Genomic DNA, 15501 nt, shown 5'->3' with positions numbered 1-15501 from the left:
TTTTATAATTGATTTGGTTTCTAGATACTTTCCAAAATACTGAAATGATTCTTGTTACTAATTCTTCTATGTTGGGAAATCATTATTTTTGTATAAAAAATCCATATGACACGGTAGAAATTATTTCCTACTGGTGAATTTTTGAAACACCAATGATGATTATTTCACAAACTATTATGACCATCTCATAAAAAATTGCCTCATCTTTAAATAAAATAGGACTTACTATATTAGTTTTTTTTTTTTTTTTGAAGTCAGTGACAGAAGTTTACCCACAGTGGTAGTAGGTCTCTAGGTAGTAAATTTTGAATATTCATTGGTATGGATAGAGAGACTATCTTTGCAAGATAACTTCACACTACAATGTGCGCCAAACCGTAGCTGAGTTTCATTGGTACAGACAGATATTTTCTTTACGTATTAACCATATTACATACATGCCAAACCAAAGCAATTGAAAATTTATTTAATGCTAAACCCCAGGCTGCTATTTTTGGAGCAGAAATCAGGGTGAAATCTTTAATTTATTACTTACAAAGCATTTCCAGAGCTGTGTTTATATAAATTCTTTTCATTATTTCTATTTGTAGAACACATCATGAAATTCTTTTTGTTTTTTCGTAAGCCACTATGTATAAGTTATATAATTTGTAATATTATAACTTTTATTTAAAAAATAAACTTCTATTATACAATGATTTGAAAAAATGGTAAAAATTATAACTTATAAATCTTAAAAGGATTATTTCACACATTTCTTGTCAGCCTTATTCATAATGTATTTCATAGAATATTCTTACAACACTGAGGTGTTTGCAAACTGTCTCATTACAATTGTAACATAGATGCTGTGTTTATTGTCCCTTGATTAATTTTATTCACATGATGATCCATGATAGGCAAAAGTGGCATAATTTCCTATTTTTTGGTTCTCCTACCTTCAACTCTAGAGTCTACAATTGAAGTAACAACTTTGGTGTAACATCTTTTTATTTTTTTATGACAGATATGATGCTTGATTAGATATTAACCAAGGCAGAAAAAGTAATATCTATGAGCAAACGCTACAATCTTTCACACATTACAAGTGTGTTGTCAACCTCTCTCTTAAAAAATGTTAAAAAAAAGCCAGAGCCTATCACATCCTTCTTTGCAATGAGCAATTAAGTTTTTTCTGGTTGTGTGTCAATCCCAGAATCAGTCGAACAATGGTATCTGAAAGTTTCACACATGAAAACTGAATACCACTGGGAAATGCTAAGTGTTACCTTTACCTTGTTTGCTGTAGCATAAATTGTACAACAAACTGCTCTGAAAACCCATTATATATTGGTTATTTGTAAATGATTTTGCAATTTACGTTGCATTAGCTACTGCCAAGAGGCTGCTCCAAATTACAGTAACCCGTTTGGAATCGTAGCATAAAACGACTGGATTCATCTTTTCCCTTGAGAAAATTAAATGAATTTGTTTTTCCTGAGGGAATATGGTGATTCACAACTGTTTTTATATGGTTAACCAGTTGAACCATGCATGAAGGTTAGATTTTTAGAATTGTGGTTTGACCAACGACTGACATGAGTAACACATTTATAGGAGGTGAAGGTAAAATCTCTAAAAATATTAGACAAGCTGTGAGTTCTATCAAATACTTCTTGGAGAGCTGATCAAGTATGCATGTTATGCTTCTACCAAGCTCTGGTCCACACCTGTTTGGACTATGGCTGTGTACTTTAGTCATTAGCAATAACCACCACTCTTAGAATGCTCAATATATTCCTCAATTCATGTATTTGCCTTGCTACCGATGCATTTCATTCATGCCCCCTTGGTAAGTCTACAAGTGGACAGTGGTGAGCCATCCATCTCTTTGGTATAGATGAAACCAAATGCTCTTGTGTGGGGTACATTAAAATGGAACCAAACCATTTATCCTTTGTTGTGGAGTCCTTGTCAATATCGAAAAAATGAATAATATTGTAAATAGTGTGAATCCCAATGCTATAGTTTTTAAAGATGGCTCTTAACATGATAATTCTGGTAGTTGTGCTTTTGTGTTTGGCAATAGAACATACATGTTTGGCCTGACCATTATCATCAGTGTTTTCATCACACAGCTGTATGCTATTTATAAGGTCTATTCAGATTTCCTGAGGGCATTGTGATTAGTGACATGTACTGATCTGACTCCATAAGGGAAGACACCGTCCGACACCCCCTATGTTCTGAGCCCTTATGGGCTTTAACTGGAGGTCATCTTTGAAACCTCAACTTTTGACATATTCCAGTCCGCCTCAGCCAGGTTGCGAATGCTACAAGTGAAATTCCCATCGGTGTACTACTAGTTAATGACTCAAAACAAAACACATCTCACTGAGTCTTAAGCAAGACTGAAAATACCTAACTAACAAAGGAATTTTGTTAGTTAGGTATTTGTTAGCTAATTAAACTACCTACCTGTAGAAGATAAAAGTGAGTTCAATAAACAACACAAAACATAAAAACGAAATATATAAATATTACACGGAACAATAACAACACAGTAACATTGAAACAAAACCCAACAAAGGACAAGAACGACAACAAAAACATAATTTATAAAACATCAACAAAAATAGAATAAAAGAGAAATCTAAGCAGAGTTCTAGATCCCCTCAGCAATCCTTTTCTTTGCTAAGTACACTACAAAACTCTTCACTATTGTCCATTCGGCCTGGCTCCTCCAGTTTACATGGAGATCAAACACTGACCTGATAAGATCAAGCTGACAGATGGTCTCTGTGCCCATTAACTCGTATTTTGAGCACTCATAAAGAACATGGTAGGTGTCATCCAGTTGTCCACACTGACGACACATCCCAGAATCTACCAGGCTGAATTTCTACTGTCTGTCCCTAAAAGCACGGTGGCCAGAATGAAATTGTATCACATATTTTTATTAGGGTGAACCCAAGAGGCGTCCTGCAAACCTACAGTATTTGGAGAGAGATCATCCCACCATCTGTCGCATACCAACTGCCCTGCCACAAGGCATTACCATGTTGTTCAATTTCTCAAACTTTATTCGAAGTCAACTCATCAGACTTAGCAACCTATCACTGCTGCTTTTCAGACTCAACCAAGTCTCTATCAGTTTCACAACAGCAGTTGCCAAGACTGCCTCCCATGTAATAGTATGGTAACCACCCATTACCATTAACAATAGGCGTTGAGCCCTTAATAATATGCCCCAATAACTTTATAATAACTTTTTATATTTTAGCCTATGCAACCAAACAGGCACCGTGTATAGCATAATAGCCTCGCACATCCTTTATACAGAATGCTCATGGTCTTAGACCCCAATCAAGATTGACCGCACGTCAAATACTGAAGAAGGCATTGCAAAGGTTATAAAGGTTTTTTAAAGGTTTCATATAGAATAAAAAAAGTATCTTGATAAAAGGTATCACAATGGAATAAAAAGTACACATAGAAGTAATAATTATAAAAATTTATAATAACAAAATATGCAATAAAATAATAAATGTAAATATATCATTAACAAGTATGAAAAAAATATGTGGCGGTAATTTTGATATGCAAAACAGAAAAATAAGATGATTAATTGATTATATAGTATATAAAATAAAGTACTATTTAATTTGATTTTCTGTCATCTTGATATTCTTATACATAATGAAGCAGAATTTTCAATAAATTAATTATTTAAATATATTAAATCAATCTATAACAGTCATTTTTTATGAAGATGTGTGTGTACCTATATCACTTTTTTTTTGTTACCCGTATATTTTCATTGTTACCACCAAAGAACTTCATAATCAATTCTGTAAAGCATTTTTAGAAACTCCACAAAGAAGTACATTTTCATCACTTCCATCAGTACAGTCCCATTTCTCATCGCACAAAGGTGATAAATAACCAATTGTAATGCATTGACCACTTTTACATCTGAACTCTGTATTATTACAAATTTTATTATCTGAACATAAAATCAAAAAATAATAAACAAAATAAAATTAAAAATTAAAAAAAAAAAAAAATTAAAATTAAAAAAAAAAAAAAAAATTAAAATTTTTAAAAACATAAAAATAAATAATTTAATTAAGCAATGATTGAATGCTAAATCACAAATTCTGAAATCATAAATTAGATTATTGTTGCTTAAGTCTCTTATTTCTAGTATTCTACAGCTCACAAATTAAGTGATTCACTATGTTTAAAAATTACAGTCCAGTTAGAGTAGAGTGACATGCTGCCATGTCACTCTAGCTGTCAAGCTAGAGTGACTCAGCATGTCAAGCTGCAGCTTGCCAGCTGGACTACAATCCAAGCTGGATAAAATTGCCAAAAGAATTTTGGCAATTTTATCATACTAATCTTTATTAAAAAAATTGAGTAATTCAAATCACAAAGAAGTATTACTTTAAGAGTACTAAAATTGAGTTCTCAAAAGAACTCACTTTTTTCTAAATGCTATGGTATGGTACACTAGTTGTGATGGTAAGCCTGTTGTACTATGGTTGCAAAATTTGAGATAAATACTTAATATACAAAGTTTAGATGTAATACTTTGGCTGAAAATATGGAGATCAAAAATATATATAAGTACAAAAATCAAAAATTAACAATTAAAAAAATAAAAAATTCTGTACATGTTCTAGTTCTATATTGTAGTGGAACAGCAGACCTATTAAATAACCTAATGGCACTGTGTAATAATTCATATTTTTGGGTGAAGTCATTCAATTCGATCATTTTTTTTTTAAATGTGAATTCTGTAAGGAGTATAAATCGCAAGACAGCAATAATGGTGAAGTGATTTTAAAGATAAGCTTTATAACTTGAAGGAAAACTTTAATGAAAAAATGGAAGAATACAGTAACGCATGAGCTAAACCAACTGTAGAAATTTTACCCATGAAATTTTAGATTCAAATAATCCCGGAAAAAGAAGACTGGAAGGGAATATTGATTGACAAGAAAATACAACACAACGGAGTTAGGTGAAAAAAGAATTTTAATTAAACAAAGGAAAAGTAATGAGATCCTGTTGTAGTAATAATTCCTGTTGAAGAATATTTTGACATGCTTCTTCAGTATCATTGTGCCACTGGACATGGCGGAAGAGATAGAATGCTGTTTGCGTTGAAAAATAAATTTTATATTCCTAAACCAGCAATTGAAATTTTTGTAGAATGTGAAATACCAAAAATCTCAACAATATTGTAACATTGTTGCACGATCAATCAATACAAAAGATTTCGTTCTTCGAAATCAAGTTGATGTAGTTGATTTTCAATCAATTCCCCTAGAGATTACAAATGGTTGATGAAATACAAAGATCATGCAACAAAATTTTATCTCTTCATCCTTTGAAAATAAACTGTTGGAACTGCTGAAGGTATTATTGAACTTTGGTGCACCTCACATCTTGCAGAGTGACTGGCATGAATTTACCACTAGCGTGTTCAAGAAGCTTTCAACTATCTGGCCTTATTGTACTACAGGATGATTTACCAGGTTATGCAGATACTTGGGCAGCTCATTCTACATGTAAAAATAAAGAAAAATTCCATATAAAAGTAGGTTCTGAAACGCTTTGTTAACGAACTGGCAAAACATTTCGCCCACATTTCATCTCCTCCATTGAAATGATACTACACAGAAATTCTTGGGATGCAAAAATGTAAGCTAATTTGATGGTTTTGTATGAAATTGGAGTCTGAGAATTGTAACTTCAGTAGATTTTTTTAGAAAACCAGCAAAAAAAGAGAATCGAAAAATGCACTTTTTACATTTGACTTGTAATAACTTTGTTAAATTGTCAATAAACATAAACTCTTTAATAAAAGTTGTAGGAAATTTAATTCTAAACATATTGGTATAAATAAAGTAATAGAAAGCGAATAATAATTAAATAAAATGGACTTTTACTTAGCGCAATACAAAGCTAGATTTAACTGGAAAATGACTTTTAATGTAAAAAAAAAATAAAATTTACAACAAATTTTTGAAAATGTTTCCATTTACTTCAATGCACTTTGCTGCATGTTTTTGGATTGGTCGTGCTGCTGTTTTTAGTTCACTGGGGCTGTTCTTTAACAGCGCAAAACAATCAGTAATACAGGCAAGTAACTCCTCTCGGTTATTTACTTTCAACTTATAAACATATTTCATCCAACCCCATTCAAAAAATCCATCGACATAAGTCTGGTGATCTGAGGAACCATCTTGACCAATCCATTAATCTGGGAATTGCTGATTTAAGAAGGTGGAAACAATATGAGAGAAATGTGGAGACTCATCACATGCTGGAAATACATCCGACGTCATGTTGCAAGAGGAACATTTTAAAGTAATAGCTGTAATTGTTCTTGAAGAAACTGTAAGTACGCCTCACCAGTTAAGCGCTCTTGAAAAATAAACGGTTCAATCAACTGATTATGAATAATCCCACACCATAGATTAATGGCAAATCACTGTTGAAAGTTACGGTCTACCGTTGCATGAAGGTTCACTTCTGCCTGAGTGTTGGTTTCTAATGTTGTTTATGCAATCACAAGCAAACTGTGACTCATTGGTAAATAAAATGTATTTTTTAGTGTTATTTAGTACAAGTTGTCAGTGAGTATTTAACCAAGTGCAGAATCCCAAGAGAAGGGCAGGTTCCCTTGCATGCAGATGTACTTTTTGTTTATGATACAGATAAAGGTTGTAATTTTTAAGTGTCCTCTATATTTTAGTTTGTAAAACTCAGTTGGTTAGAAGATGTCTTGTACTGACACCGGGATTACACTGAACAGCAACAATAATGCTTTCATTGACATTGACATCATGCTGGAGAGAATGAACATAATGGTTACGATTACTGCTAGAAAGAGATCCTGTTTCCTGTAAATATGAAATACCACACTAATAGTTTTGGATTTGGAATCCTGCAATTAGAATAACATTGTTGCTATTCTTAAACAGCCTTTTGTCACCGCCTTCACACACACACCATATCAGTATATTCTTCATTCAAAAATAAGTAGGGCATTATTATTTTAATAACCAACCAGATTCAAAGTGGTTATGTAATACAGCTGTATACTAGTACTAATAGGAAAATTGCACTATTGAACAGAAATTCAACTGTAAGCTTGCAAAATAACACAATTACAATTCAAAAAAAACCAATTGTTGGACAACTCTTATTGTACTGCTAACTTATGAAAATTTCTCCAAAAAAATGTTCCTTATTTTAATTTGATTTAAACAAAAATCATAGTTTTTTTAAATACACTATAACGATCGTTGATACAGTACTATCCTGTATGAAATAATTTATTTAGACACTTCTTTTATTAGTTCTGAATACCAAAAAATTTCTGTTTTTTTATAATTTTTTCCCACTTTTGAAAAATTGTTATCAATAAAAATCATTTTCCAGTTAAAACTGTCAAACTCTGAGGATAATACTCAGAGATAATAAGGTTTATCTCTGTGATATTTGCAACAGAAAAGAAAAAATCGTAACAGAGCATCAAAAAGTATATGAAGTACCAGAAGAGAGCAGGGGGAAAAACTTGTAGAATGAAACTGAAATCGGTTGCAGTAGGAGACTTTTTTCAGTTAAATGTCCCGAAAGTAGACCATGGCCCTTTAGACTGTCCAAATTTAATTAGGAATTCTTAAGGTGGAAAATAACATTCACCACATGTTAGAAAATGTTTTCTGCCACATATTTTTGTGAAATGGATTTTATGCTATAGTGACAGTAAAAAATAAATTTTGGTATAAAATGAACCTTAACCCAAATTTGCGTATAGTTCAACTGAACCAGATTTTTCTTCACTTGTTTCAAGCATGCAGTACCATCCTTCTCATTGAATTTTTAGACAAAACTTTTGTAATCAGTAACGTAATTAAATGTACAGGCTGCGCAACGAATCTTGCTGCTTGGTGCCACAGCAGCGACAGCCGCAATTCAAATCATTCTATCATTAGCATAACATTTGTTTCATTACCTAACAAATAATGGGCCTTCGTAATATGTATTGTAGTGTTAGTATTGGATCACATAACACAATTTTTTTGAGATTTTAATCATATCAATGCATAAGTAACATTTTTAATTATTACATTTTTAGGTAAATTTCACAAGAAAGCTACGTATTGTAATGGGTACCCATGATTCAACTTCCAGAAAATTTTGACATATCTTCACATTTCACATCCGCCAGACCCCAAAACCACTGTCACTTCAAAAGTTTATATATATGTGTGTGTTTTTAAAATGGTGGGCTGGCTATACTTTTTCGGATTCTACTTGTAAAACTAAACAAAAAATATCCTTATTTTTTGACAGGGGAGAACGAAGGAGAAATCGCCATTTTTCCTAAGGATATTTTTTGTTTAGTTTTAAAAGTAGAATACGAAAAAGTATAGCCAGCCCACCATTTTAGAAACACTCTGTGTGTGTGTGTGTGTGTGTGTGTGTGTGTGTGTATGTGTATGTGTGTGTGTGAATGTGTGCCTAATATTATAGATACATTCTGTATATATATATATATATATTTCACTTTCTTGTGGACATGATAACTGCTGTAATTTTGCGCTGATGACTTTTAAATTGTTCCTTAAAGATAACTCATCCCAAAATCTCAGTTGATTTTGTTAACGAAATGGGTAGAAATGGTGGGGGCTTTTTCGAAAAAACAAAATATCGCTGTAACTTTCTTATTAAGTAAAATATCAAATTCGTTTAAAGTTCCTACTATTCTTTGGATAAGGGTCTAAAACTTATCTAGTAAAGTTTTTTGATATCACCAACCATTGGCCCAGGGGTTGAAAAAATGCGGTTTTGAAAAAAAATCATATCTCCTTTAATTCATACAGTATCAAATCAGTTTAAAGTGATCTTTAGTTCTCTAAACATTACCTAAACATTTTGTCTGAAATAATTTTTTATATGACCAACCCTTATGGCAAGGGATGACCAAAATATTGCTGGAATTGTAAGAAGATGTCGTATGCTAAACATATGAAACTTTTTTCTCATGCAACCATTGTCATATTGAGTAAATTAAAATTTTTTCTTAACTGTAAGGTGGAAATCTTTTTTATCCACTACTTAGCACCAGTGAAATCTATCTCCACCTTCCGGTGTGCTGAAAGGGAATTTAAAAAATTTTATTTAATTATTTATTTGTATGTATATTATATCAAATTTAATTGGCTCACCAATTCTTAATAATATACGACAATTTTCTGCGAAAAATTGTTTTCATGTATTTTTCAAAATTGTAAATGTGAAAAGAATTACAGAAACGGTTATGTGAAGCTAGGAATTACATGATACTAGGTCTACACATAAAATGGTATAACATGCAAATCAAAATGTATTATACTCATTGAGTGTTGGTGTTCCATTTATTTTCACACAAATATTGAAAAGTTAATGCAATATAAGATTTAAATATTCTAAATAATGAAATTGGAAAATACAGCAGAAACTAATATCTTTAAATGTTAGAGCAAAATAAAATTATTTTAATTTTAAATGTGTGATCCACTTTGCAAGAAATATTAGAATTTACGAGGTTACTGTCATCAGAATCATCATTGTAATCATCACTGTCACTTTCACTATCTTCTGGTAAAGAAACAATAAATGATTCCGTAGTATTGACCAAATGTGTTCCTGTCGCATACATTCAGCTTCTGTTAACTTAACTTTATCACCATACACCTTCCAATCGTTTTCATTCATGTCCACTTTATTTTCACATAGCACATCAACATCTTTGATATCAAAAGTTACTTTATGATTGGCTATGTATTCTTTAACTTCTGAGCAAATCATCTTGGTAGGACTTAAATCTAGGTTATGGAGGTAGTCTGAGAACATCATGCCTGATGCCCTTTTTTTGTAAAAGTTCATCAAACACATAAACTGTAAACTTTTCCCTGTTTGCTTTTACCAATTCATACAACTATGGTTTCAGCATCAGGGAAGAATGAGGAACAGAATGCTTCTGCAATAACTTTATCATATCCTCTTTTCTGGAATTGAAAATTGATGAATTTTCTAAAACAGCATTGTAATAGGGTGCATTGCAATTGACCACAGAATTATCGGAAGATTTGGAATCAAGTATTAAGTAGTTGGATTAAGTAATTTTACACTTTCATTTGACTTTTGTAATCGCCGCTTCTTAAACTTGCTCGCCAAGTTAATAAAGCATTTGGTATAAAACCCATTTCTCCTCCGGCGTACACTATAATTAGCCAGCTGCCTTTTTAAATAAGAACTTCCAGCCCGTCACCTGAATCACTACACTACGATTTAGTTGTAATGTCAGAAGATAATATACATATGACCCTTGAGGTACAGTATTGGCCTATTTTCGGTTAATATTTTACGGCAGTTGATTCTGAATATGCTTAAAATTGTATCATGCTGCTCAGTGAAAATCTTCCTGTTATTTTTGGTTTTTCTCCTCTTCAAGCCCAATTCTTTTATTATTTTTCTCAAAATCATCGCCTCTTTTCCTGAATAACCAATGGCATCTTTAAGCATTAACATTATCTTTTTCATGTCGGCAGTTGAATTTTGTAAAAATTTGTTTATAGTCCATCTCACCACACACTTGCCAAAGTCTAGTCTTGTTGCAGGCTTTTTAGAGTTTGTATTTTATAGGAGTAAAGAAAGAAGTCTCCACCAGAATTTCAGCTAATTTCCCTAGCAATTGCTTTTTATCTTTTCTCACTCTATGGATTAGGGGACCGTGACACCCCATACGGAGCTGCTGTTCTTTCTTCAGATTTTTTTAATGTGAATCAGTTGTTTTATCTTCTTTATCAATTTTGGAAATCGATCACCTTCTTGTTTCATAAACTCATTCTCACTATTTAGTTTTGCCCTTTTTTTTTTATTTATTTATGGTGTGGATTATTTAATAGTTCTGTCCCCTTCACTCATAATTACAAAACACTAAAAACACACAACCAATTATAAAATGTGATTATTTTCCTCAAGTCAAGACTTGAATTAAAAAAAAAAAAAAATTGAATTTGTACAAATGTTCATACAGAATCAACAAATAGTCATGTCGCTCACTGAGAACCTTCCTGTTATTTTCGATTTTCCTCCACCAACTAGTTAATTGGATTATACTCAAGCATTCAATAACGAAATCTTATGGGTAATTATTTATTTTTACACTGGCTTCGCTGCATTTGAAAACTATGAGAACATAGCAAACAATGTAGCTACATATGTTTACAAGGAAGGTTACTGATTTCCTAAGTTATGCAGTACTTGGCTTGTTCGTGTTTATTTTTACAATAAATGAAATCATTATAAATGATAAACTATGCTTATATACGTCAGACAATTATAATCTTAGTTAATTAATTTTTAGTCTGCTGACATAATTATAATCTGCTGAAAGTAAGCCTACATTTTTATAACATTTAAAATACACATATTCCTTTTTACGACAAAATACTTAATCATTTATTATAAAGTATAAACAGCAGAATTAGAAAAAATTTCAAAGTAACTCATAATATCATCGACTAACATAAAATAATAAGTAGTATTTACAAGAAAGCTTCTGTGCGTGAAAACTTAACTGAATGTTTTCAATTTTGATAACAGGAACTGTATTAGCTGTCATAATCCAGGCTTCAAGGTTGGTTAATTGCAGCAGCTATATAAGGTATCATTTCTTTGGAAACTAATAAATGTTTTTATGAAAAATGATTAAAAAATTTGTAATAATTAGAAATATTGTTTGTAATATATGATGTTTTTATGAAATGGATAGAGACTTTCAAAAGAGTTTGTAATATTTTATTGTTTTACTACTCTGAGATATAACTCTATCGCTATCCTTATGATATATTTCATATTTAATAGTTCAGTGGTACACTATTGATCTGTAATTCACATAAGTGGTAAATTAAAAACAGTTAGAGAAATGTTGATTTATGACATAATTATTAATTTTCAGATATATCCAAACTAGTTTTATTAAATACATTTTGCTTTTTAAGTAACTTTAGAAGAAATCCAGGGATAATAAATCTGGAGAAAATCTAATGAATCAGGTTAAATATGACAGTTAATTCTTCATATCACGTGTTGATGTGAAGAGCTTGTCAAACTTTTTATTTCTCTACATTTTTTAAAGCACGATTTGCCATCCTGAAACTTTTTGGACATTCACTTTTATAATGTCATTTAACACCGGTTTTATTTATTTATTCATCCCTCAGACAACAAACTACATCCAATTAGATTTTCTTAATATAAATGAGTTTTTACACCATGTAAAAAATAACAAGCCCTAAACGATTATCAAGGAGGTTCTGGTTTGAAGCCACACCTTTGCAATTGAAAGGCAGAGAAATTAGCATTCAGCCACGGATTGTCTTAATCTTGTTATTTTGTGATTTGCTTGGCTACAATGTGTTTATCAAGAGTATTTTTTCTGGTTTGCAGAGAACTATGTTACATATGTTGATGTAAATATTTTACAGGTTGTTGCAGTAAATGAAGAAGGAAAAAAAACAAACCACTACTCTCATTGTGAAATATGGAATTTTCATTATTTTGATTTGTTTGTAAAGTGCATTTAGAACATAGAAGAGAAAAAATTGTTAGCATGATAAAAATGATCAGTTTTATCATGACGGTGATCACGGCCAGATCACAAGCCACATAGGCCCAGGTGGCAAATTAGGGTAAAAATGTGAATTTTTACCCAAATTTGGGTAAAAATGTGAATTTAAAAAAAAAAAAAAATTTTACATGTGTCCTTTTCAAAGTAGTCTGAATCACAATAATAGCTGCAGATCAGTTGTCACACTACGTTGTCATTTACCAGCAAGCATGTGAAGTCAGTGTACAATCTATCATACATTGTTGTAGAGGGTGACAGCAGATGATGTACTGTGTGGGCAGCGTGGTACCATAGACAGAGGGCGATGCTTTCTTGGGTGCATGTGTGCTTGCGCCTGCATGGGTTACCACTTTGATCCTCATCACTTACATTCTACAAGCCGAGCGCCTCAACCAACCAGAATGCTGCTGAAGTCTGGTGTCCTGTCGTCGTTGCATCATTACGATTTCCCCGACGGGGAGTCTTATTCTTTAAGACTTTGGGGGTTGGCGTCCCCACGGGCCTAGCCTCTGCAGCTTTTCTTCCCACTATACAATGAGCTGCACTTTGCATTAACACTTTACATTATACACATATACTACACCAAGAACACTACATAAATTATAACATACACACTTACACAATTACACAACAACCTACACTGATATTTCTTACATTAACACTCGGTGGTGTTGCGACATCTTACGAAACGCAACCGTAACCCAAGGTGGGAACAAATCGTGCCGATGGGTGAATGGCTCTACGAGGTGAGTCTCGAACGATGTCCTCTGGGCACCAGGGCGAACCCAGTTGTATTTAGCTCTAGCTCCAGTACGCGTGCGCTCTGCTGGAGTGGTCCATTTTTCGCCGGTACTCGTGGGACCAAAATTTCAGTTCCAATAATAAATATAATGATTGTTGGTTGGTGGTCCATCTGAAAAAACCACCAAATCCAGTCTTGTGAAGAGACCTCGGTCAGCTTTGTCTGACGAGGATAAAAGTCCTACTGAAGAGAACCACAACTTATTAGAATCGAATTCTAAAAATATTAGATTCGTTGTTCTAAGAAATAGTCAGGAAGGTGGTTCCCTTCAAAAGGTTTCATCTTTCTTAATAAACAAAACCATAACAGGTGCAAGTGGCTCCCCGAAAAATATCAGGAAATTACGTGACGGATCGATTCTGATCGAAACATTCAACGATGAACAGAGTCGATCTATCTTACGTCTCCGTAATATGGGTGGTATAAATATAAGTGCAGAAAGCCACAAAACGTTAAATACGAACCGGGGTGTAATTTTTTGTCGAGACCTCTTAGATATAGATATCTCTGAAATAGTTGATGAGCTTTGCCACCAAGATGTTGTTGAAGTGAAACGTATAATGAAACGGCAGAACGGAACAGAAGAACAGAAGAGACGGTGTGTCTCTTATACTAACATTCAATCTCCCTGTTCCACCAGCGAAGATTAAAGTGGGTTACCTCTCGGTTCGGGTACGACCATTCATACCCAACCCACGGCGATGTTTCAGATGCCAAGGTTTTGGTCACACTACAACATCTTGCACGAAAACTGAGATCTGTGCTCGATGTGGTAAAGAAGGCCATAACGACACTAACTGCGAAGAAAGTGAAAAATGTGCAAACTGCAGTGGTCCACATACAGCCCGCTCCCGAGATTGCCCAACTTTTAAAGAAAAAAAGGCAATTCTCAAAATCTGTACGGAGCAAAAACTATCTTTTTCCGACTGCACGTAGAGAATATAAAAAGATAAACAATTCACGGAACCTGGTTAAACCAGATGTATCTTTTGCCACCACTACATCTAAACAAATTTCTACAAATGTGAATAATCAGCAGTGCGGATCCTGCAATGAGCTTAAAAAACTTGTTCAGATGCTTTTCTGATCAAGTTACTTCACTTACAGCCACTATCTCAGAGCTGACAAAAATGAATAAAAATTCCTCCGTCGTAGTTAGTGAATCCAACAGTGTGATACATATGAAAGTTCCTGTTCCCAAAGTCGTACCGGCACGAGTAGCGACTATCACAGCTGGCAGTAAGCCAACTAATAAGCTCCCCGTAAAGGGAACCGACATAACTATCTCCTCTGGGATGTCAACTGCAGCATCCCATTCAAATAAATCTCCTCCACCATCATCTCATATACTTTAGGATATGGTTGAAGAACCAACCGACCCTAGGGTATCAGAGTTCTTTAAAATAAAAAATACAAAAAAGAAAAACCGAATCACGTACAGCTAATTTTTATATAATTTCTGAAATTTAATTTTTTTATTTATTTTTTTTACACTTATGAGCATTATTCCGTGGAATGTTCGAGGTATTCGGTCCCGCATTGAAGATTAGAGTACTGGCGCACGCACATGATCCACTAATCATGTGTTTCCAAGAAACTCACCTTTTACAACATGACCCAATTACACTCAGAGGATACTTCTGTGAGAGGTGCGACTGCCTAGTAGACAGCAGGGAGAGTGGTGGAGTGGCTATCTTCATGAAGAATGGGGTGTCGGCTAAAAGAATTCAACTAACCACTGTCATTCCTGCTATTGCAGTAAAGGTCTCTATCCCCTTCAAATTGCATATCTGCAACCTGTATCTCTCACCGAACACTGAGTTCAGTGCTCTAGATGTCTCATATCTCCTCACGCAAATACCATCTCCATCGTTAATAGTAGGAGCCTTCAATGCCCATCATATTTCCTGGGGCTCAACCTTCTGCTCCACTCGAGGAAATATGATAAACAGATTGAGACAAGACTTTGACCTTAGCCTACTGAATAATGGATCACACACATTCATGTCCTTATCATCTG

At 33.3% G+C, this 15501-nt stretch overlaps 1 protein-coding gene across 1 annotated transcript in view; it reads right to left on the bottom strand.

Moving 5' to 3' along the window:
• Positions 1–3660: 3660 nt before the first annotated feature.
• LOC142318223 (uncharacterized) overlaps positions 3661–15501 on the bottom strand; it is an 81883-nt gene continuing 70042 nt past the window's right edge. Inside the window, exon 15 of the mRNA XM_075354786.1 lies at positions 3661–3985. Coding sequence (XP_075210901.1) covers positions 3825–3985 — 161 coding nt within the window. The 3' untranslated portion in view covers positions 3661–3824. The remainder of the gene's footprint in view (positions 3986–15501) is intronic.

The sequence above is a fragment of the Lycorma delicatula genome, chromosome 1, assembly GCF_047948215.1.
Source record: "Lycorma delicatula isolate Av1 chromosome 1, ASM4794821v1, whole genome shotgun sequence".
Classification (NCBI taxonomy): domain Eukaryota; kingdom Metazoa; phylum Arthropoda; class Insecta; order Hemiptera; family Fulgoridae; genus Lycorma; species Lycorma delicatula.
Note: the sequence above shows the minus strand (reverse complement) of the source record. Positions and strands in the feature narration are given on the sequence as shown.